Raw genomic sequence first — 25,125 nt, forward strand, 5'->3', positions numbered from 1 at the left:
TGTCATGTGAATATGCTTAAACGGTACTTTGAAAGGGAAGGAGAGAAAAAGGAGGAGGTTTTAATGATTCTAACTCAAAGTGACGAACCAAATGCAGATGACTGTGAATTTGACATACCTCAAACTAAATTGGAAAATGAGGATGTTCTTAAAAATTGGGATAAATTGTTAAGTTACCTTCCAGAGGAAAAACGAACTGACTTGAAAGAGTTATTGATATCGCGTGGGTAAGTTTGTAGAGATAAATTGGGAAGAACGAAAATGCCTATGCATGATGTAGATGTGGGAAATGCTGTTCCAATCAAACAACATCCATACAGACTTAACCCTTTAAAATTGGCACAGGTTAACAAAGAGATTGAGAGTATGCTTAAAATGACATAATTGAAGTGGCCAATGGAGCTCACCCATAGTGATGGTACCAAAACCAGACAGTACCCAACGGTTGTGTGTGGACTATAGAAAAGTTAATGCAGTTACAAGAATGGACTCTTATCCTATCCCAAGTTTGGAGGATTGCATTGAGAAAGTGGGACAATCAGCTTTTATTTCCAAACTGAATTTACTTAAAGGTTGCTGGCAGGTACCTTTATCCAAAAGGATGAAGAAGATTTCAGCTTTTGTGACTCCAGATGGTATATACCAATTCAAAGTTATGCCATTTGGCATGAAAAAATGCCCCAGCCACATTTCAACGGTTAACTAACAAAGTTGTTTCAGGACTACCCAATTGTGCGGTATACATCGGCAATCTGGTAATTTTCAGCCAGACATGGAAAGAACATTTAAAACATCTGATGGAGTTATTCGATCAGCTTCAGGAGGTGGGTTTGGTGATGAACCTAGCCAAAAGTGAATTTGGAAAAGCCCAAGTCACTTTCCTTGGCCACACAAATGGACAGGGTCGAATGGTCACACGGGATGTGAAGACATCAGTTATTGAGGAGTTTCTAATACCCTCGACACAAAGGGAAATAATGCAATTTCTTAGCATGAGTGGATTTGATCGAACATTTGTGAAAAAGTTTTGTGGCGTGATTGCTCCACTGACGGACTTGCTCAAGAAGTGTAACAAATTCCAGTGGACAGCGGAGTGTCAACAGGCAATGTTGTCTGTGAGCTGTGATAGCCAATGCTCCTGTGTTGGAAAATTACAAGGGACTCTGTGATCAGATTGAATGAAAGTATCTGACTTTAAGGAGAAATGCCGAGGTATAGAGAAATCGACAGACGGTGCAAGGACCTTCTTGCTCAAAGAGACAGTCAATCGAGAAGAATTCCAGTTGGAGGAAGAAGAAGAAGAAAAAAGAAATGGACTATATTAATATACCTGTTTTCGTGTGTTGGTTTTTGAAACGAAAAATTATACGGTGTGCATTTCTTAAAGGATAGTGAAAAGATGAAAAATGAAACCATCTTGAAGTTGATGGTTGATATTTTTTCCTGGGTGGAGGTGTCACATGAGATCACCTTTAAGAAATGGGTGTTTATAAATGGGTGTGTATATAAATATCTGTTGTGAGAGTACCTTTGAAATGGGTGTTTATTACTGCAGTGATGCCAGAGAGTGGGTGGAGCTGGGCTGTCTGTCAGCTTTTTACTTTCGCTTTAGGCTTTTTGCTGGAGGGTGGGTTTGGTTTCATTTTAGTTTTGGAGAAGCTGAAATCACAGCAGGATGTGTATGAATCTCTGCAAGCTTATGAATGTTCATTTGGGATTTTCAAAGTGGTAACTGCTCTCAATAGTGAATTTAAACCTGATCTTTGTGTTAAAAGGGTATTTGGTCTTCTGAATGTTGTTTGGGAATTTATTAAGAATTACTTAGTCTTGTATTGTTTGGGGGTTGTATTTGAATTAATGGTTGCTAAGATGTTCATTGTATGTTTTAAAACGATGAACTTGAGTTTATAGAATGAACATTGTTTTGCTTTAAAAAATATTTTTCCATTTCTGCTGTACCACACCTGTAGAATGGGCTGTGTGCTCCCCATACCACAATCTATTAAAAGTTGTGGGTCAGGTGAACTCCATGATACACTTTGGGGTTCTCTAAACTCTGGTCCATAACATGACTAGAATTTCCTTTCTTACTCAGCATGTTGGGAAGTAATGGATTTAATCACTAGCGCTGCCCCTGAGCTGATATCTGATTTCCATGTGGGAAACGGTAGAATTTCACAGAACAGATAGAAGCTATTTGGCCAATCATTGTCACTGCACAGCTCTCATAAAGAACTATTCATGTCGTCATATTTCCAATATTTCTCCACCTTTTTAAAATTTCAATTATAAAATGTATGATGGAGTTTATTCCTGCCACTGTTGCTGGTAGGAAATTCCATATCAAGCCTTCAATTCTTATCAATAGTCATTGGATCATTATATTTCATTTGGTTGAGAAAATTATTGCTGCATACAATCTGGTGCCTGCTGTAAGAATGGGTCCAATTTTCAGGTATGAAGAAAGGTTTCAAAAATGGAGATTGGGGTGTGCTGGTTTATGAAAATAAGTTATTTACATAAAGTCAGAAAGTAGCCTCAAAAATAAATATTTCACAACGTATAACACGTTGGCAAGATTACGTGTATAGGCATCAGATAGAACTGAGGATAACTAAAGCCACAATTGAATGCCAAAAAGGCATCATGAAAAACAACTGAAAAAAAACTGCCATGGAAAAGCTTTCTCAGTTCTGTTCGTGGCCAGAAAAGCCACATGGGCACTTTGAAAGATGTAGCATAGTGGTTAGGATTGAGGAGTAGGATATGGCTGAATTGTAAATATATATGCTTTGTATTCATTTTTACAATTGAACATGATACAGTGGGAGGTATACATGCTTTAGATATTTATTCCTTGATTGTAAATGTATAAATGGCCTTAGTTTGGGTTGAGGCACTAAAAATTGATCAGTTTGCTGGGCCTGATAACATTTAACCTTGAATGCTGTAGAAAATCAGAGAGGAACTATGCAAGCTATTAATTTCTGTTGAGATCTGGACTAGTTTGAATCGATTGAAGAAAGGGTTTGATGCATGATTGCCTACAAACATGTGCCAAGGTCCATTCATTAATATTGAGATAGGAACACCAGGAATAAGAGGCTTGAGTTTATTCTGTCATTATGGCTGATCTGCATCTTAACTCTATTTATCCAGTTTTGTTCTATATCTTGTTGGTAAAGCTCTATAATTCATGTTTTTAATAGGCTTGAATTACATAATTAAACTCTTGCACAATATAACTGTGGACAATGTAAATATTTCTGACACTGAAGATATCCTTGAAGTTTGACAGCATTGACAGTAAAAACTGGGAGGGGTTTGCTACCTAACATTTAAAATGTTGACAATCATTAAGCTGCATTATATTTCCAACATCTTAATGACGGAGAGCAGTGACAAAGAAGAAAATAAGCCTTGCACTCTGGATCTCATTACCTTGTGGGCCAGCCTGCCTCAGGTACCCACAGATCTGTCTGTTGGAAATTGGCCATGATAATCACATGAAGGTGCATGGCAGAAACTCATGATCCTGAGTAGATATCATCCATGAATTGTGGAACAGCCGCTGCAACTGACAACCGTAGGCAGGATGCTAACTTTGTGCTGCCTGTCCGTTTCCAGGATTGCTGTATAGAATCATAGAATTTACAGTGCAGAAGGAGGCCATTCGGCCCATCGAGTCTGCACTGGCTTTTGGAAAGAGCACCCTACCAAGCCCACCCCCCACCCTATCCCCATAATCCAGTAATCCCACCCAACACTAAGGGCAATTTCGGGCACTAAGGGTAATTTAGCAAGGCCAATCCAGGAACTGGGCACCATAGTTGCACAGTGGTTAGCACTGCTGCCTCACAGTGCTAGGGACTAGGCTTCGATTCTGATCTTGGGTGACTGTGTGGAGTCTGCACGTTTGCCCCGTGTCTGTGTGTGCTTCTTCCGGGTGCTCCAGTTTTCTCCCACAGTTGAAAGATGCAGGTTAGGTGGATTGAACATACTAAATTTCCCCTTAGTGTCCAAACGTTGGGTGGGGTTGCAGGAATGGGGTCAGGGTGTGCGCCTGGGTGGGGTGCCCTTTAAGAGAGTCGATGTAGACTCGAGGGCCAATTGGCCTCCTTCTGAACTCTCTTCCACAGGCACTGTTGGGTATATGTTCTGCAGATGGACTGCAGGGCTTTAAGAAGGTGGCTCGCCGCCACCTTCTCAAGGGCAGTTAGGGATGGGAAACTTTGTCAGTGACAAGGAATTACTCAGTAGGTCAGGCTGCATCTGTCAAGGGAAACAGAGTCAATGGGCGTGATTAAGTGGACTTGAAACTAACATCGGATTCGGATGCATTTGGTGGGGTTTTTCTCATTGGCTACAGCGCCGAGATTCACCGGCACTTTGCCAGTTTTTTGGTCCTCAGGGAGATCCTCCCCGCGAGGCCACAGTTTCGTTGACTAGCACCTTGGAGATCGGGCCCCATTTTGACTGGCAGCCTTAATCTCTGCAACCCTTTTTTAGAACCCCCCTCCCCCCGCTTTCTGAACCCCCCCCCCCCTCCCCAACCCCCTAACCTCGTGGCTTCTTGAACCCCTCCTCTCACTTCTCCCCACTAATGGGCTAACCCCTGGCAGTGCCAACCTGGAACGTAGGCACCTTGGACCAGCCAGCCATTTGGCTCATTTAAATACGCTGATCTGGATCACGGCCAGCGAGGGCGAGATCAAGATCGCACCGGATGGAGTGATTGGCCCGGCGCAGAGCCCAAATTGGGGCTCTCGCTGGTATGCCCGGCAGTGGCTGAATCGCGCCCAATATTTCAGGTTGATGAAAGTCACCAGAGCAATGAAGTTTTGTTTATTTCAGATTTCCAGCATCTGTATTCATTTACTTTTCCTCACTCACTTTCCTCACTGTTGCAAGTCTCATCCACGCCTCACAGTTTGCACACAATAGCAGTTATTCAACTGTAACATATTGTAAAATACTCACAGACAACTCTCTTTCCCGTTGATGACACTTGACAAGAGTTGTCAGAGATCAATGGGAGAGGTAGACATGCCTGTATGTTTTAATCTGATGGACACAATACTCGCCATTATAAAAAGGGGCATTGCTGAGAGCCCTTTCACCTCACCTTGCCCCTCTTCTAGCAGCATGTCCTGCTCTGAGAGGCTTCTGTTCATTCTTCCAGTCATGCTGAATTGCAGAGGTAGGGTTAGGGTAGACCAACCAAAACTGGAAGCATCTAGATTGTGCACAAGCCTTTAAGTAACCAAAAAGGTACTTCAGCACCAGCCAAAATACTTCTTGTAGCGTCCTGAAACTTTAGTATTCAGCCACAAAGTATGAGCAAAAATCCAGTGAAGAATCTGCAGTTATTGATCATCCCATTAAATTGTGTGGGTGAGGGACTGGGATGGCAGGCTTTAATGCTGTTGAACGCATATTGAGCTGGACAACATTAAGAGGCTGCCGCATGGAGCTGCAAAATGGCAGGGCTTGTGAAAAATCAGTGCTATGTGTCAAGAAAGCAAGGAATTGTAATAAGACCTTAAGATGTAGGAGCAGAAAAAGGCCATTCTGTCCATCAAAACTGCTCTGCCATTCAATGATATCGTGACTGATCTGATATGGTAATCCTTAACTCCACTTTCCCTTATTCCCATGACCCTTGATTCTCTGATTGATTAAATATCTGTCCATCTCAGCCTTGAACATATTTAACAACCCAGCCTCTACAGCTCTCTGCAGTAAAGAATTTCTTCCTCATCATCTGTCTTCAATGGATGACCTCTAACTCTGAAATTTTGCCCTCTGGTCCTTGATCCTCCCATGAGGCGAAACAACCGCTCTGCATCTACCCTGTTAAGCCCCCGAAAAACCTGGGCGGGCTTCTCCGTTGGCTGAAGCCGAAATCGGGGCGGGCAATCGATGGAGAATAGCTCCCAATGTCGAAATCGCGGCAGGAGCTGGCTTGACGCTGAATCGCGATGCTGTGACTCTCTGAGAATGGCGTCAATGAGATACACACCGCAAATAGTTGAAACACCGCTTGCATATTATTAGTGGGCCCATCCACGTTTCTCTGCCTCTGATGGGCTGAGTTACCGACAGCGCAGTGCACGTGTGCTTTCACAAATCGTGAACCTGGCATGGTGACAGCTGAGAGAGAGGGCGTATGGACAGTGTCCAACACCGCCATACGTCGCCCACAGCCGTGCCGCTTGCCGGGGCGCTTCTGCCAGGGCTGGGGGGAGTAGTGGGGGGTTAGAGAGGAGCTGCCGCTGACAGCCCACTTTAAACCTAGTGCCCTGGGTCATATAGGTGACCCCCTCCCCCGGGCACCCTCCTGGGTTCCCTCTGGTGCCAGCCAACCCATCAGCTGAGCTGTATGGGCGCTCCAGCACAACCTGGCCCATCTTTTTGGCCCCGAACAGTGTGTGGGAGGGTGTATTGTTTAAGCGCGGCTGCAGCTTGTCAGCCTTGCGAGTGTCCATCACGGACCTGGCGATTCCCGCACTGTTTTCCATGGGTTTTGATGGCATTCCATGCAGCGCCGGTGCTAGCTCCTCACCAGTAGCGGAGCGGTGCAAGTGTGACGCCAATTTTTATCATGTGGAAGTCCACAGATTCTCCGTTGGCGTCAGCACTTTGGCTCAGAAACAGAGAATTCCGCCTCCTATATGTGTCAGTAAGGTCGCCTTCAATCTTTTAAACTCCAGTGAGTACAGGCCCAACCTACTCAACCTCTCCTCATAACAAAATCCTTCCATACCTCTGGACTGCCTCCAATGTCAATATCTCTTTCCTTAGATAGGGGACCAAATCTGTTCACAGTAATCCAGGTGTGGTCTAACTGGTGTCTTATAGTTATAGTAAGATTTGCCGATTATTAAACTCCATTCTCTTTGAAATAAAGGCCAACATTCCATTTGCCTTTCTAATTACCTGATGAACTTGCATGTGATCATGAGTACAAAGGGTAACAAAAGTTCAACTGATCAAATGGATCTTCACTGGAAAAACGGGGGTGTCTACTTTGTAACTCAGTAAAAACCAAGATAAATTTGAATGAAAATTGATTTTACGCAAGTTATAGAGAATGCATGAGCTTTTTATGATTTATGAGCAGGACGCCAAATCCCCCTGTGCTGCTGCTTTCTGCAGTCTTTCTCCATTGAAACAATATTCTGTTCCTATATTCTTCCTGACAAACTTCACATTTTCCTACATTATATTCGATCAGATAACCTGTCTATATCCCTCTGTAAACTCCTTGCGTTGGATTCTCCGATTTTGAGACTAAGTGGCAACGCCGGCGTGGGAACCGTGGCATTTTACGACAGAAAAAAACATCACAACAGCTGCACTGATTCAGCTACTTTAAATGGGCTAGTACCAGCGCCATGTGGAATGCAATAAATTCCATGAAAAACGGAGCCGGATTCGCCGGTCTGTGATTGGCACACATGAGGTACACACGTTGCTGCCGCACTTATATGGTCTTTCCCCCACAGACATCGCCCCAGTCAACAAGATGGCTGGAAGGAGAGCAGCACCTCGTTTCAGGGATGCTGAGCTGGACACCCTCAAAGACACCATGGAGGAGAGAAGGATGATCCTGCACCTTGGCCCGGGAGGAATGCCGCCAGGCACCCCCGTGTCTGGGAACAGGTGGCAGAGGTGGGCAACGCCGTCCGATCTGGCATGCAGTGCTGGGAGAAACTCCACAACCTCCTCAGGGCGGCCTGGGTGAGCTGGCTGCTCCTTGCCTCTGGCACTAACCTCACCCCCCTACACACCCGCAACTCGGCCTTGCCCCCCGCCTCCCCCTCAGTGACAGCTGAACCCCCACCCTGCCCCACATGCCAGCACCCATGCGAGCCACCATGGCCGGGTGCCCAGGCCAATGAGGCCTTGTTGCTCGTTCTGCTCTCCTTAATTTGCTCTGTTTTAATTACGTTTGCTCAAGAGTCGCTGGGTATCTTTTTGATACCGCCACAAGGTTCAAAACCGAATACTAATCAAAGACTCGATACACCAGTTGGTAAGTTTGAAATCAATGCACATTTATTTACACACAGTCAATTATTACTCATGGACAAACACTACTTACTAAACTACAACTACTACTAAAATCCTATACTTAGCTTCGGGTGCCCACTCTTCAGAGGAACAATGACCGTTGTCCAATTCTGAGACTGCTGGCTTTGAACTGGTATAGAATATTAGCTAGGAGTGCCTATCTTGTAGCGGGCGTTGACTTTAGACTTACTTGGCTGGTGCTTGGCGGGTCTCTCGTCGCTGAGAGCCAAGGCCAAGGTGAAGGTGAAGAAGAAGAGAGCGATCTGTCTTTGGGAACTCCTCTTTATACCCCAAAGGGGCTTTGCCCTCTTTTGGGCAGTTCCTGAACCTGGCCCCAATTAATTGGACCATGTCCTAATCATTTGTATTGATTTCTCCAATAAAGGGGTCATTGCTTGATCACTGGGCGGGTCCTAGGTGACTGTTGGCCTGCCTTTATTTTAGTCTCCACTGGCGCCGGGGAGTCTGCTCTAGTACCGATTGCTTAAATGTTTCTCTTTTGTCTTTGGAGATAGCTCATTACTATGCTAATGGCTTGTAGTATCGGTTTTGTCTGGGAGTTGCAAACTCCAATCCACAGGCAAACCTTGCACCTGCTTGTTTCCTTAGCACTGTCCAATTTTCCCTTTACTCTTTGTAAGTGTCCATTTTGAAATCGGGACGTGGCCACCCCAGATGGCTACAGCCACCATCTACCCAACCCCTGGGCCGCATGCGTCGGACTGTCCAACGGTGTCGTTGTATATGTTTCCCCCCCCTCCACCGAGGAGAAGGGCGTGCACGTCTCCGCCGGGAGCAGGAGACCAGAGAGGGGAGTGTGGGGGACCAGTGGAGGCCCTGCACACCCACCCCAGGGATTTGACAGGACCGTTCCCAGCACACCCACCCCAGGGATTCGACAGGACCGTGTGATGGACTGGCCAGCTCGCATTAGGGATCACCCAGGTGGAAGGTGCTACTGTGGACATGAATCAGACGTTGTCAAATGATGTGGAGCATGGAACTCATCGCAGAGTGTGCTGTCATCATCCTCCATCCCATGGACAAGACCCACTGTCATTGCCAACCCAGGACACCCAACTCGTAGCGCCGCAGATATGTATAATGGAGGTGGTGTGCATGCGGGTGGTTTGACGGTGTTGGAGGTGAGGGGGTGTGGGTCTGGGGTATAGTGTGCGTGCCCCTGGCCAGCACACCCCATCCCGCACACCCAATCCCCTCCCTCCTAGTCGATGAACCTGGAAGCGATCAGAGCTTCCCGTGTGCGTTGGCCCTGGGGATAACATCATGCGGCCTCCCTTGCCTGCCCAGGCCCCATGTCCTGCTCATTGTCTCCCTCATCTTCCTTGTCTGACGAGGCCTGCCCTTCCTCCTCATCCTACTCCTCCAGCACATCGCCCCTCTGCTGTGCGATGTTGTGGAGGATGCAGCAGGCCACCATGATGCGGGTGACACTCTCAGCATTGCACAGGAGGGCCTCTCCAGAGCTGTCCAGGCCTGAAGCGCAACTTCAGGATGCCGAAGCACTGCTCAATCACACTCCTGGTCGCTGTATGGGAATCATTGTAGCGGGTCTCCGCATCGCTCTGTGGCCTCCGGATAGGCGGCATTAGCCGCGGCCACAGTGGGAAACCCTGTCGCACAGGAGCCAACCCCTCAGCCGGGAGTGGTGCCCCTCAAACATGTCAGGAATCACCAAGTGTGCTAGGATGAAGGTATCGGCCACTGGGAGGTGTCCTCACCCATGGGCAGCACGGTAGCATGGTGGTTAGCATAAATGCTTCACAGCTCCAGGGTCCCAGGTTCGATTCCCGGCTGGGTCACTGTGTGTAGTCTGCACGTCCTCCCCGTGTGTGCGTGGGTTTCCTCCGGGTGCTCCGGTTTCCTCCCACAGTCCAAAGATGTGCGGGTTAGGTGGATTGGCCATGCTAAATTGCCCGCAGTGTCCTAAAAAGTAAGGTTAAGGGGGGGTTGTTGGGTTACGGGTATAGGGTGGATACGTGGGTTTGAGTAGGGTGATCATTGCTCGGCACAACATCGAGGGCCGAAGGGCCTGTTCTGTGCTGTACTGTTCTATGTTCTATACTTTTGCAGAGCCAGGTGTGCCATCATTTGGCAGATGTGTTGCACTGTCTCTCTGCTTAGCCAGAGTCTCCGACGGCGTGCCCGGTCCGGCATGTCCTTGAAAGACAGATGATGCCGGTCCACATGAGGCATCATGTGGAGCGTCCTTGGCACCTCCTCATCCTAGGCTAGTTGGGCGGCCAGCCCTCCAACCTGTGTGGCCGCCACCTGCCCCTCTGCAGCCCAGTTCTCTGCAGCCCGTTCCTCTGCAGCCCGTTCCGCTGCAGCCCGTCCCGCTGCAGCCCGGTCCGCTGCAGCCCGGTCCGCTGCAGCCCGGTCCGCTGCAGCCCGGTCCTCTGCAGCCCGGCCCGCTGCAGCCCGGCCCGCTGCAGCCCGACCCGCTGCAGCCCGGCCCTCTGCAGCCCGGCCCTCTGCAGCCCGGTCCGCTGCAGCCCGGCCCGCTGCAGCCCGGTCCGCTGCAGCCTGGTCCGCTGCAGCCCGGTCCTCTGCAGCCCGGTCCGCTGCAGCCCGGTCCTCTGCAGCCCGGTCCTCTGCAGATCGGTCCTCTGCAGGTCGTTCCACTGCTGCCTACCCTGCTGCTGCACGCTTTGCCGCTGCAGCTTCCTGCTCATGGTGGTGGAACTACCATCGCTGAATTCCCCTACCATCAACATCTAGGAGTTGTCCAAAACTGAACTGGACCAGCCATTTAAGTACTGTCGCTACAAGGGCAAGTCAGAAGCTGCCAAGGGCACTTCGCGGAGCTGCAATAATCACCACGGCGGTCAGCATGAACACCAAACCCTATTGGCTGCAGGGGGTGGAAGGCCAACATATTCGCATGGTGCATACCCCCATACCCAGCCGGATTCCATGGACAACATGGTGGCCCCGGTTGGCACTGCCCAAGCATGGCCCTTCTCCACCTCCGTACACCGGCCCAGTCGGTACCCGGCACCGTTGGTGCCCCATCCCGGCACCTGTCCCCGCTGTCAGGGGTACCGTTGGCTGGCACTGCCCTCACTGGGGCTGCTGTGGGTGTGGCCCTGGGCAGTCTGCCAGTGGGTGGCAGCCGGTGGGGTGTTTGGGGTCAAGGGGGCATGCTGGATGGGGTTGGGGTGCGGGGTTGGGTACACCCATACGGCCGGTGTCACTGTATAGAACAAGGGACTGAGATGGGTGGTCAGTGGGTGTGCAGAAAGATGGCCGCCGTAATGGCAGTCGGTTGCCCGGCTGCTCGACCTGTTCCTCCCCCCTCCTCGACCTGCTCCTCCCCACTCCACGCCATTTCCTACCTCCTCTTTCTCGCTTAGTAGCCACGATGCCAGGTTCATGGTTTTTTAAACCACAAGTGAACCATGCGATTGGGAACACGGCCCAACTGAGGCGGTGAATCCCGGAGATCCCGGAGAATATCGGGGCAGCACGGTAGCACAAGTGGATAGCACTGTGGCTTCACAGCGCCAGGGTCCCAGGTTCGATTCCCTGCTGGGTGACTCTGTGCGGAGTCTGCACGTTCGCTCCGTGTCTGCGTGGGTTTCCTCCGGGTGCCCCGGTTTCCTCCCACAGTCCAAAGATGTGCAGGTTAGGTGGATTGGCCATGATAAATTGCCCTTAGTGACCAAAAAGGTTTGGAGGGGTTATCCCCTCAGGATTTGTGAATGTTCACAGAAACACAGAAAAATACAGTGCAGAAAAGGCCCTTCGGCCCATCGGATTTGCACCGCCACATGAAAGGCACCAGATCTGCCAATCCTAATCCCATTTGCCAGCACTTGGCCCATAGCCTCGAATGTTAAATCAAGCCAAGTGCTTATCCAGGATGTGAGGCAACCCGCCTCCACCACCCTCCCAGGCATTCCAGCGTTCCAGACCGCCAGCATCCTCTGGGTAAAAATGTTTTTCCTCAAATCCCGCCTGAACCTCCACCCCTCACCTTGAACTTGTGTCCCCTTGTAACCGACCTTTCAACTAAGGAGAACAGCTGTTCCCTATCCACCCTCGTAATCTTGTACACATGACCAGGTCACCCCTCAGTTAATGAAGACTGTGAAAACATCAGTGATGATTCCCGCTTCTGAACTTATGATAAAAAGAAGGTTACTCATGAAAGAGCTCAAGGTGGGTTGGGCCTAGGAGAATAACCTAAGGAATGGAACAGTGTCCTGGCATTGAGATATTTGGCCTCCAACAAACAAAATAACCTTCCTATGTGGTATGTGGTAGTTTTCCACCAGTGGAGTATTTTCCACCTGATTTGGATTTACTTAAATTTTACTAGATCTCCTTGATGATACATTTGGTTGAATGCTGTTAAAAGAGGAGGTGGTGTCACAGTATTGGTCAAGGAGTCAATTACTGCAGTGAGGAGAGATGATATCTTAGCAGTCTCCTCAATTTAGGCGATATGGAGGGAACATAAATACAAAAAGGGGCGATCACATTGCTGGGAGAGTACTATAGGCCCTCAAACAATTGGGGAGAGATAGAAGAGCAGGTATGTAGACAAATCACAGAGAAGTGCAAAAATAATAGCGTAACAATAGTGGGGGATTTCAACTTCCCCAATATTATTTGGAATAGGCAAAGCATAAAAGACTTAGAAAGGTGAAATTCTTGAAGTGTATCCAGGAGATCTTTTTGAGCCAGCTCGTACAAGAGAAGGGCGGAACTAGACCGAATGTTCGGAAATGAAGTGAGGCAGATGGTAGAACTTTCATTGGGGCTGTATTTCGGTTATAGTGACCCAACTCAGTGAGATTTAAGATAGTTATGGAAAACTCCAAAGATAGACTAGAAATAAAAGGGGCGGGATCCTCCGTTTTCAGCACAGTCACGCACATGGATTTCCCAATGGTGTGAGGGTGGCCACAGTGGTAAACTCCATTGGCCGGCTCCTGGGACAGAGCATCCCACTGCTGGAAGATTCACATCAGAGCAGTGGGAGTCATTCAAAACGGAATAGAATACGAGGCCAATATATTCCCATAAATATAAATGGTGGGACCTTCAAAAGGGTGGGACCTGCAACAGTTCCTACTGGGATCAAAACAAGTGGTGAACCTAGAACAGTACAGCACAGAACAGGCCCTTCGGCCCTCGATGTTGTGCCGAGCAATGATCACCCTACTTAAACCCACGTAACCTGTATACCCGTAACCCAACAATCCCCCCATTAACCTTACACTACAGGCAATTTAGCATGGCCAATCCACCTAACCCGCACATCTTTGGACTGTGGGAGGAAACCGGAGCACCTGGAGGAAACCCACGCACACACAAGGAGGACGTGCAGACTCCACACAGACAGTGACCCAGCCGGGAATCGAACCTGGGACCCTGGAGCTTTGAAGCATTGATGCTAACCACCATGCTACCGTGAGGCCCCCATACCTTTAACCTTTTTCATCCAGCAACCCCAATGAAGTGGAAGTAAATTGTAAGCTTGTCAATTTTAATCAAAGTGAAGCATATTTTTTCATATACCTCTCACAAATGTGATTGGTCTTAACAGACACTTACCTTGAGAGAGAATTGGTAAATAGGGTTGATCTTATTGAGATCATCAATAACAAAGTAGAGTAACGATGCTCTCAGTGCAGCAGCTCGATAGTTTTCCCTTGCCTCATTTATTTTAACTTCTGTTATCTTTGCTTCAGCCACCTGCGTAAACAGCAAAAATTAAACACTAATATTTTAATAAAAAATAATGGTTATATAAAGACACTTGGAACATAAATTACAATAATACTGTAACAGAAATATTTTTTTTAATTGAAGTTATTTAGATAAATGATGGGCCGGATTCTCTATTTGGGAGACAATGGTCTGGATTCTCCAATTCTGAAGCTATGTCCCCACTCCGGCGTGGGAACGGTGGCATTTTACACAAGAAAAATTGGCGCAAAACAGCCATCGATTCCCTGTTTTGCTGGGGGCCAGCAGGATGGCAGCGTAGAGCACCCGGCTCTAGCTGCCAATACGCCCCGGAGAATTGCCGGGTCCGCGGCTGCACATGCACATGGTGGCCTGCAATGGCTATGCTACATTGTGGAGGCCGCTTGCAAACCTGGCCCACTAAATACTGCCAATCCCTTTGGCCAACTCGCGCGCCCAGTACCACCCCCCACAGTGCCTCCAGCCTGATGTGACCATCAATTCACTAGAGACACGATTGGAAGTAAACTGTGGGTTTAATAGTCTTACGACTGAGCCAGCCAGCGACCAGAGGAACTAAGAGCAGGCTTACGGCTGCAGCACTTTATACTTCCGGTAGAGGGAGGGGCCATGGGCGGAGCCATGGGCGGAGCCGTGCAACGGCTCACATACAGAGCCCACAAGGACATAATATAATGCAATGCAATACAGTGTGAATTACAATACAGTATAATTCACCACACAGCCTCTAATAAACTCCCCACCCCGCCCGCGGATCGGCCTACCCCCGACTGTGGAGGCGCTGGACTTAGTCTGTAGCCGCCACTCCGAGTTCCTGGCCGATGAGACCATGAGAGACTCGCGCCATCGTGTATTCTGCCGGTCGAGGGTGGAGCTTCGGGGGGTGCGGGCCTCAGGCAAATTCAAAGATTTAAGAAATTCTTATCACTGCAGATTTTGTTTTCAAACAATAAAAATAATTAATAAAAACAGTACAAAATGTAACATTAATTAGCTGACCTTCTGTTCAATTTCAGTTGCAGTGTGTTTAGTTGTCTCGAGGTTCTCTACCAGAGCTGTATCACCAAGGAAATTACCAGAAGCTCCTGAGAGTCGAGCCAGAAGTGAATCTTCTAACTGTTTAAGAACAATCTTGAACTCATTTTGTTGCGTTGTAAGTCTTGCCTGAAATAATTTGAATATTTGTTGTTCAATCATAAAAAAATGTCTGCATAGGGCTAATTTTCTCGTTAGGGCATACTGGAGGTATTGATTCCCTGCCCCACCACATTTCTGTTTTGCCCCGCTGGCGGGGTGCTCCGTTAGGCGGGCTGGTCAATGGGGTTTCCCATTGTGGGGCAGCCCCACACCATCGGGAATCCCCGGGCTGCCGGAAAAATGGAGCATCCTGCCGGCGGGGAATCCAACCCCTGGTCTCCAGATTTTTTCTTCTTTTAAAAGAACATTTGTCTTAAAATCAAAGATTAGGGCTAATTTTATAAAACTGTGCTCAATTAAAGGATGGCAAATTGTGGGAAGTAAGCCTGCAATTTCCCAACAAATGGTTTTACTAGGATAGCTTCCCTCTTGGGAACACAATTAGGCAAAATCTGGTAGCAGGATGTTCTTCGTTTTTTTAAAATCAATTCATAAATTGCTGCAGTGAATCATCAATTCAGGCACTTTTGCTGTAAATAATTGTCAGAGGGCAAATTCTATTTAAGATGTTTCTCTGTTGGAACTGTATCTATTCTAGGGGGTAAAACCCATGAGGGTTGAAATTAATCTTGGCCGGTAGATCAAAACAAGTGATATCGGATTGGTCACTGAATATACTTTGCACTTGATGTTGTTCCATAGATATGTTATTTACAGCACCACTTCCTTAAGTCTTATAAATGCCACATCTCTCACCCAGTCTTTTCTCTGACTTCTGTCAGGGTCCTTCCTGTTTATTCTTTATTTCCCCTTTCTTTTATTTTGCCATTATCATTTTTGATCCTTGAATGATTAATGGACAAATATCTTTAAGTCAAGCAGCAGAGAGGAGTGAGGAATTCAGATATTAGAGAAGAGAACACTCTGCTAGCCTGAACAAGAGACTTCAGATATTTTGGTACCAGAGAGAGATTGGGTGGGACTTGATTCCATTGATTGGCTGGTGGCCAATGAATTGGCAATTCTGCTTGCTGACAGGTGATGATTGGATCTTATCTTAGTAGAATGGTTTTCAGAGAATTCAGGAAGCAGTTGAGTCATAGATGCACAAGAGACAAGGGGCGGGATTCTCTGACCCCCCCCCCCCGCCGGGTTGGAGAATCGCCCGGGGCCAGCGTCAATCCCGCCCCCGCCGTGTACCGAATTCTCCACCACCCGAGAATTGGCGGGAGCGGGAATCGCGCCGCGCCTGTCAGCGGGTCCCCCCGTGGCGATTCTCCGGCCCGCGATGGGCTGAACACCCGCCGCTGACAATCCTCTCCCGCCGGCGTGGATTGAACCACCTCTGGTACCTGCAGGATTTGTGGCGCGGCGGGCTCAGGGGTCCTGGGAGGGGGGGGGGGGGGCGCGGGGCGATCTGACTCCGTGGGGTGCCCCCACAGTGGCCTGGCCCGCGATTGGGGCCCACCAATCGGCAGGCAGGCCTGTGCCATGGGGGCACTCTTTTTCTTCCGCCCATGCCATGGCCTTCACCATGGCGGAGGTGGAAGAGACCCCCTCCCCTGCACATGCGCTGGTATGACGTCAGCAGCCACTGACGCTCCGGCGCATGCGCGGACTTACGTCAGCCGGCGAAGTCCTTTCGGCTCCGGCTGGCATGGCGCCAAAGGCCGTTCACAGCAGCCGGCGGAGTGGGAACCACTCCGGCGCGGGCCTAGCCCCTAAAGGTGTGGAGAATTCTGCACCTTTGGGGAGGCCCGACGCCGGAGTGTTTGACACAACTCCAATACGCCGGGACCCCCCGCCCCGCCGGGTAGGGGAGAATCCCGCCCAATGTCCTCCATACACTCTCTCCGTATTTTCTCAGAAAGGCTGTCAGTGAACCTTAATGGGCCAAAAGGCCTAATTCTGCTCCTATAACTTAAGGTCTTATGAATGAATGAATCTACAGGAAAACCATTACAGGCTGCAGACAAAGACCAGGACCTGCTCTCGCTCCACAAAAGCCTTGAGTGCTGTATTTCTGAAAATACAGAGACCTGAATGAATCTACAGTAAAAGCCTTGAACTGAAAGCAATGTTTGAAGAGGAGTAAAGTGCTAAAAACTATCATATGAAACAAAGACTCTTTTCCCCTTTTTCTTATGATTTTTATGCTCTTCTTCCCCACTATGTTTGCCTAGCCTGTGTGAGTGTGGGGACAAGTTAAAGTGGGGAATTAAGAACTAGATAATAGTTCACCAGTTGTATTTGCTGCATATTTCATTATAGTTATTGTTATAAATAAACAGCAATTGTGTTTTAACTTACAAACCTGGTGACTGTAATGTTTGGGCAGCCAAGGCCTCCAGGTATATTTCTAAGAACTATTGGTTAATTCACTTATGTTGTGACTCTGGATCACGTGGGGCTGGAATTGACTGCGCACTTTCCCTGGGTGTGTTGTAACACAGCTGTTCTCACAATGTGTCCCTGTTGTTGAGCTGCCGCAAGTGCCAGTGAATTCTTCCATCTCCCTGATGACCGTCTTTGACCCTGAAAATCTCTATGACTGAGCTCTAGGCTGTGACCCACGTTTTCCTTAAAATGAGTACTGTACTTACACTAACAATTTTTCAATCAACTTTCTGCATACCCTCTTCTTGTCAAATAACGAAGCAACAAATTTGAGTACAACATTTACGGCCATGTGAGGAGGGATAAAGACTCCTCTGTCCTACTACCGTCTGGTGATAACAGGGTCGGTTGTGAATTTAGAACAGTAAGAAGTCTTACAACACCAGGTTAAAGTCCAATAGGTTTGTTTCAAACACTAGCTTTCGGAGCACTGCCCCTTCCTCAGGCGATTCACCTGAGGAAAGAGCAGTGCTCCGAAAGCGAGTGAGTTTGAAACAAACCTGTTGGACTTTAACCTAATGTTGTAAGACTTCTTACTGTGCTCACCCCAGTCCAATGCCGGCATCTCCACATGAAAAATGAAAAAATGAAACGAATCGTGAATTTAGAAGGAAGAAGATATTTTACTCTTTGTCTGTGTAAGAGTTCATGTACTGAAACAAATCTGACAGTGTTCACGCGCACACACACATTCAGTTAGATTTTAGGAGTTGAGTTGAAGCTCAATTAACTGCAATTGCTGGAGGCAATTTCCTTTTATTCCATAATTTGTCTCTTTCTAATATTGATGAGTTTTGCACCTGAGATGTTTTTTCAAAGAATAAGTTGCTATCTTGCCCAGGGATAGGTCGTAACAGTAATTTTCCAGGGTGCGTTTAATCGGTCATTAATGTGCAAATGCAGGAACTCCATGAAAATCGCAGGGAGCTCAAGTATAAGATATCATTGTTATGATGTGGTAACAGCAACCAGCAACTTGTGGTGAATCACAATTTATGATGTATCTGTTCCCCGTTACAAGTTTCTGTATTGTTTTTCGCATTATGTTGGCATGCTCATTCACCAGTATTTTTTCAACAAAATCTGACTATATAATGAATCAAGGCCAGTGTTTCACAATTTTCCACAGAGATAAGAACAAAATCATATTTGAGTGCAAAGTCCCAAAAAAACTCTAATAATAAAAAAAAATCACAATTATATTACCATAAATAAATGACACTGATACATAATCTATGTTAATAGGATAAGATAATATATCCTTTAATTAACTGAGTAATGTCATGAAAAATGCACCATTGTGACAATATATGTGTCATATATTTCTGTCTATTTATCTATTTTAAATATACCTTCAGCTCTTCTAAATCAGGGCGTTCTTTAGCAACCACAGCGGCCAGTAGCTGATCTTCCAAGCCATCTCTTGTTACAAGGAAATTAATCAAAGTACACTGAGCTTGCATTTCTGGTTTGAAATGAGGATTAAAATATTTGGTCTGAAGTATCATTCTGAAGTTGGGATGATATTCAACTTCTTTATCTCCTATGTAGATATACCTAAATGTGCATTAAATTATTAATTATTATATTTTACAAGTTAGAAGAGTTAGTATATGAACAAAATTCCTCCCATCTATTGATTCTATCTGCACATTCTGCTGCCTTGGGAAAGGGGCAGCATAATCAAAAACCCTTCCCACCCAGGTTATTCTCTCTTCCAACCTCTTCCATCAGGCAGAAGATTCAAATGTTTGAGAACACTCACCAATAGATTCAAAAACAGCTTCTTCCCCGATGTTACCTGAAAGTCCTGAATGGTCCTCTTCGGGTCTGAACTGATCTTATGGACTGAACTGATCTTTCTACTCATCTTCTCTACAGTTATATTACTATATGCCATATACTTCACCTGCTATCTATGTTTATGTATTTCCAATATGTATCCTCATGTATTTATCTTACGTTCTATATTTTTATGTATGGAGCAATCTGTCTGGACTGAATGCAAAACAATACTTTTCACTGTACCACGGTACACGTGACAATAAATCTAAATTTAAATTCATAATCGTCTTGTAGCCTGGGTTCCTGCCAGCAGAGGTTTAAAAACAGTGTAAAAGAAGCATATCCATAGCTTACGCAGCCTGGAATCTGTCAATGATTATGCAGTCATGGGCCTGTCTGTCATACTGCACCATTCCCATAACTTCTGTCTGTGCACCCATAAAATTCTGGCCCTCATCATCGCCATCTCATTCCCCTTCCTCGTAGTTGGAGGAGACATCATGGTTCTCCATATCTCCCTCTACAAAGACATCCTCCTCTTTGCTGAGTGAGGTGAGGCACGGCACAGCATACACAATAATCCTGGACACTCCCTGTATGGAATACAGAAGTGCTCTGTTTCAGCAGTCTAAACAGTAGAGTCTCATTTTCAGGAGGCCTATCATTTGCTCAGTGGTGGTGGTCCATGTTGAAGCATGTGTGGCATTTCTTCGGCACTTATGGCACTTGCTGAGAATGTGAAATGGCTGAGAATGTGAAAGATTGCTGGGTATTGCACACAAACATGAAGGATTTGTTAGGTGTGATCACATACCAGCTGAAAATGGCGTGAATGAAAATTTTTTGTGTTGATAAATGCAGCTGGCTGATTCCAGGGAGCTCTCAACACCACATGTTTTCAGTCTGCGAATGCAGCAAAAATTCTAGAAATCATATAGAATTTTGCAGAATCAGGGACTCTTCTGAAGAGGGCTTTGGATATCTTCTGGATGCACTTGAGTGTGGCAGTTTGGAAAATCCTGCTCAGGTCCTCTGTAAAACATTGTAAGGGGCCACTGGCAAAGATGTTTAGGGCCACAGTCACCATTTTGCCATCGGTATGGGATTGCCTTCCAGTCCTTGTGGATGCAGGACTTCATTGAGAAGTTGGCACATGCAATAAACCACATTCTGGAACATCCTTTTTTCAAAAAAATATTTTATTCAGGCATTTTCATAAAAAATAAACCAAAGCAGAAGTAAAATTATACAACATTATAAATAATCCACACCCACTCCCCCTGCTCCCCAATGATGCCCCCTCTTCCTGTCCTGTCTGCCTCATTTTAACCCCCTTACCACCACCCTCTCCTCCCCTTTTGCTGACTCCTCAATCCTCCTTAAAGAAGTCAATAAACAGCTTCGACCTCTGAGTGAACCCATCAATTGACCCCCTCAAGATGAACTTGACCTTTTCCAGCCTCAGGAATTCTGCCAGGTCATTCACCTGCACCCCCGCTTTTGGCGGCTCTGAGTCCCTCCACCCAAGTAAGATCCGTCTCTGGGCTATCAGGGAGGCAAAGGCCAAGACATCTGCCTCTGTCGCCGCCTGGACTCCAGGAACTTCCGACACCCCAAATATCGTTACCTCTGGACTCGGGTCCACCTTTACCCACAACACCTCAGGCATTACGTCCGCAAACCCCTTCCAGAACCCCTTTAGCTTCGGACATGCCCAAAACATGTGGACATGATTTGTGGGCCTCCCTGCGGACGGCCCACACCTATCCTCTACTCCCTCAAAAAACCTACTCATCCGTGCAGCCGTCATATGTGCCCTGTGCATTACTTAAAAATGAATAAGGCTTAGCCTCGCACACGACGAGGATGCATTCACCCTTTGCAGGGTCTCAGCCCATGTCCCGGCCACCACCTCCCCACTCAGCTCCTTCTCCCACCTCCGTTTTGTATCCCCCTCCTCCCAATACATCACCTTGTAGACCTTAGACACCTCCCTCCCCTCTATCTCCCTCTTTGACAGCACCATGTCTTGCAACCCCAAGGGCGGCAACCCGGGAAAGGACAGCACTTCTCTCTTCACAAAATCCCAAACTGACAAGTACCTGAACCATTCCCCCGGGCAGCTCATACTCTTCCTCCAGGTCCTGTAATTTTGCAAAACTTCCCCCTCCAAACAGATCCCCAAATCGCTCAATCCCTGTCTGCCGCCACCCCCAAAACTTCGCATCCAGTGGAAATACGAAGAGGAACCTTTGCAGCACAGGCATCTTTACTGTTTGTACCCGTCCCGCCAACGACAGTGGCACCACATTCCATCTCTTGGTCCCCCTTCATCTGCCCAACCAACCGAGTCAAATTTAACTTGTGCAGCTGCACCCAACCCCGCGCCAACTGAATGCCCAGGTATCTAAACCTTGCCATTACCTTAAACAGCAACTCCCCTAACATCCTCTCCTGCCCTCTGGTCTCAATCAGGACACCTCGCTCTTTCCCATGTTCAACTTGTACCGAGAGTCCTCCAAAATCTTCATAATGCGCTGAATGCCACCCAATGGCACAACAGGCTATCTGAATTTGGGACATAAATATTTACCAGGACTACCAACATCCCTTCCAGCTTCCCACTAACCATCACGAACCTCCCCCTCAAATTGGCCTCAATATTCCCCACCTCGAATGCCACCAGCACCGCCACCCCCTCATCTTCATGTCCATTCCCGAGTGGAACATCTGCCCTATCCATCCTTTCCTCAACCTTGTCTGGTCCCCTATCTTTAAGTGTGTCTCTTACAAAAAGGCCAGGTCTGCCTTCACACTCCTCAGGAGCGCGAACATTCGTGACTGTTTGACTGGTCCATTCAACCCCCTCACGTTCCACATGATCAGCCTGGTTGGGGGGGGGGCTCCCCGTCCCCTTCCGCTGCCGATTGACCATACCCTTTATTGGGCCAGCCCCCGGCCCATGTTACGCAATCCTCCTGGCCCTACTCAGATGTCCACCATCATGCAACACAGCAACCACACCCTTGTCAGCAGCCCCTCCCCTTTCCCCCTCTACCAAACAGAACATCAACCCCATCCCCCTCTCCTGTGCCTACCTCCTGACAATCCCCACTGCACTCCTGTTAATTAGCCCGCCCAGCTAGCATGGCAGCCCAAGCCAAAGGCCTCCAAACCCTCTACCTCCTCTGCTCCCCCTGCCCCCATCCCTATCCACACTCCCCCCCCCCCCCCGCAAAAATTGAAAAGGTGCACTCACCCTTGATATTCCCCCCACCGGAAGGACCTGCACTCGAAACACCCTCCATCAAAACCAAAGGAACATTTCAAGGGGAAAAGTTTCCCAAGAACAAACAAACCTCCTGACAAACTCCTCCAAAGTTTAATGTCCTCCTTCTCCTGCCAGTCCATTGTACCTCAGAAACTCCGTTGCCTCCTCTGGCATACCAAAATAAAATTCTCGCTTCTGGAAAGTCACCGAGGAGGGTTGGGTAGAGCACTCCAAACTTCACCCACTTCTTGAAGAGAGTAGCCTTGACCCGATTAAACCCAGCCCTTCTCTTCGCCTGTTCTGCACCCAGGTCTTGATAAACCCTCAGCTCGTTCCCTTCCCAGGAGCACTTCCTTGACTGCCTCGCCCACCTCAGAATCTTCTCTTTATCCAAAGACTGGTGCAACCGAACTACCACGGCTCTTGGCGCCTTGTCCGCTTGCGCCCTCTGCATCAGCACCCCGTGCGCTCGGTCGGCCTCCAGGGGCCAGTCAAAGGCCACCTCCCCCATCGACTGTTCCAGCATTTTGTCCAGCATTTACACATTTTGACCTCTGCACCTTCGATGCCTTTGGGCACCCCCACGATCCTCAAATTGTGCCTTCTGGAGCGATTCTCCAGATCCTTCAACTTCTCCTTCAGCCTCTCCTGCATTTCCCGCATTTCCCCCACCTCAGCCATCATGAGGCGAGCTGCTCCTAGTGCTCCCCCAACCTCTCCTCCACTTTCTGATCGCCCAGTTCTGGGACTCCAGCTTCTGCTCCAGTCTCTCAATACCTACTTTAACCTGCTTCACCACCTTGGACAGGTCTTACAGGGCCTCCTTCCTGTGCTGGCCGAACGTAGCATTTAGAACTTCCACCAACTGCTCTGTTGACCACTGGGTGGGCAGAACAGGCCCATTGTCCTCCACCATCTTAGGTTGTGGCGCACCATGAAGCATTGGTCTACCCCAGCCTCTCTCCAGCCTACCATGGTGAAGCCCATTTTAGATAACCATAGTGGAATGATCCTCTTGTTAATCAATCCATGTGCATGAAGACATGCTGCATTGACTGGAGTAATGAAAGCCATATACACACCCTCCATTACCCTCAATACACAACTGAGAGACCCTTGCATTTACATCTCAAACTTGTCACCCACCCTCTGCATGACCATCTATCAGGATTCATAGATTTCAAATTGAGAAACTGCAACTAGGTTGGGTACTATAAGGATCAATGTTAATATTTGAAACTCCAGCAATCTATATTAATGAATTGGATGAGGGGACTGAAGGTATTGTAGTTAAAATTGTTAACAGTACAAAGATAAGGAAGGAAAGCAAGTTGTTGGGCCTTAATTGCAAATTTCTGATGACAAATGAGTTGCATGTACTATCCAAACTCTGTCCAATTCCAGTTTTCTGAGAAGGGGTCTCATCATTGAAGGTGGCTCAGGAAACAGTCCTACAAATGTGTAGACAGGTTTTATGGCTGTAAGTCAGGGCCCCCACTCCATGCTCTCCATGCAAATGTAAAATATGATGTGATGATAGCAGATCAGCAACACAATGTCATCACATCAGTTATTACACAAGGCAAGTGGGCGCATGGGGCAAGAAGATGCATAAATCAGAAGCCCAGCCACCATTTTAAAATCACAAATTAACAAGCTATTGAGCTTGTTAACAAGCCAATTGTATGGATTTTTCTCTTGGTTCGCTGCATTATTCAGGTATCAGATGGGACAAAGGTTTCCGTCTACTCCACCATTTGCTTTGCACAAACAACAGGCTGGATTCTTCCACCCCACCCGCCGCAAGATCGCCACGGGCGGGACGCGGTAATGTTCATTGACCTCGGATGGGAATTTCTGGTCGCAGCCAGAGAATCCTACCCAACATCTCCCTGCTGTTTTTAAGGAATGAAAAAAAAAGAAATGAAAATCGCTTATTGTCACAAATAGGTTACAAATTACGTTACTGTGAAAAGCCCCTAGTCGCCATATTCCGGCGCCTGTTCGGGGAGGCTGGTGCGGGAATTGAACCGTGCTGCTGGTCTGCCTTGGTCTGCTTTCAAAGTCAGCAATTTAGCCCTGTGCTAAACCAGCCCCTAAAATTGCTAGATTCTTCCAGTCAAATTGCTGCAGAATGTTAGGATTAATAATTAAGAATTGAAGTACTATTTTAATGATGAGGAAATTGTTAATTCAATGCAAGTCAAGCTCTCTGGTTCAGAAAATGAGAAGTATAAACTGTTCAATCTTTTCTTAGCATGGAATTAATTCCAAAATGATTAAAAAATTACTTTTTTTTCTTTTTTTCTCTTGGTAAATCCCTTTCTTTTCCACTCTTCAGTTCCCTTTTTATACCTGATTTGACTCTAGTTCACCCTCCTTATACATTATTATTTTTCTTTCTCAACACTAAAATCTCATTGTTATGGCGAGTCACTGATGTGTTATCTGTGTTGGCGTAACATTGACTGCAACTGGATGCAGTAAAATGAGAAACAGGCTTCCGACACAGGAGATGGTCCAACGCTGTTTTATTGAACCTGTTGATTGCTGTACATAATCTGCTGTGGGTTGACACTCTATTAACCTAACTGATAACCTCCTACTGGCTTGACCAGACTAGCTCTCTCTCACATGGTGATGATGTTCATTGGCCTGTGCACTGCGGCTATCTCCCTAGCCGTATCCTGTGAGAGAGGGAGAGCCTTAATGCCCTG

The 25,125-nt window shown here is 47.4% G+C and overlaps 1 protein-coding gene across 1 annotated transcript in view; it reads right to left on the bottom strand.

Annotated features, from left to right (window-relative positions):
- Positions 1–25,125, bottom strand: part of LOC119953684 (dynein heavy chain 17, axonemal-like) — an 821,504-nt gene that overhangs the window by 84,536 nt on the left and 711,843 nt on the right. The window contains 3 exon segments of the mRNA XM_038778213.1: positions 13,663–13,803; positions 14,818–14,982; positions 18,705–18,909. Coding sequence (XP_038634141.1) covers positions 13,663–13,803; positions 14,818–14,982; positions 18,705–18,909 — 511 coding nt within the window.

This window comes from Scyliorhinus canicula, chromosome 18, assembly GCF_902713615.1.
Source record: "Scyliorhinus canicula chromosome 18, sScyCan1.1, whole genome shotgun sequence".
Lineage (NCBI taxonomy): Eukaryota > Metazoa > Chordata > Chondrichthyes > Carcharhiniformes > Scyliorhinidae > Scyliorhinus > Scyliorhinus canicula.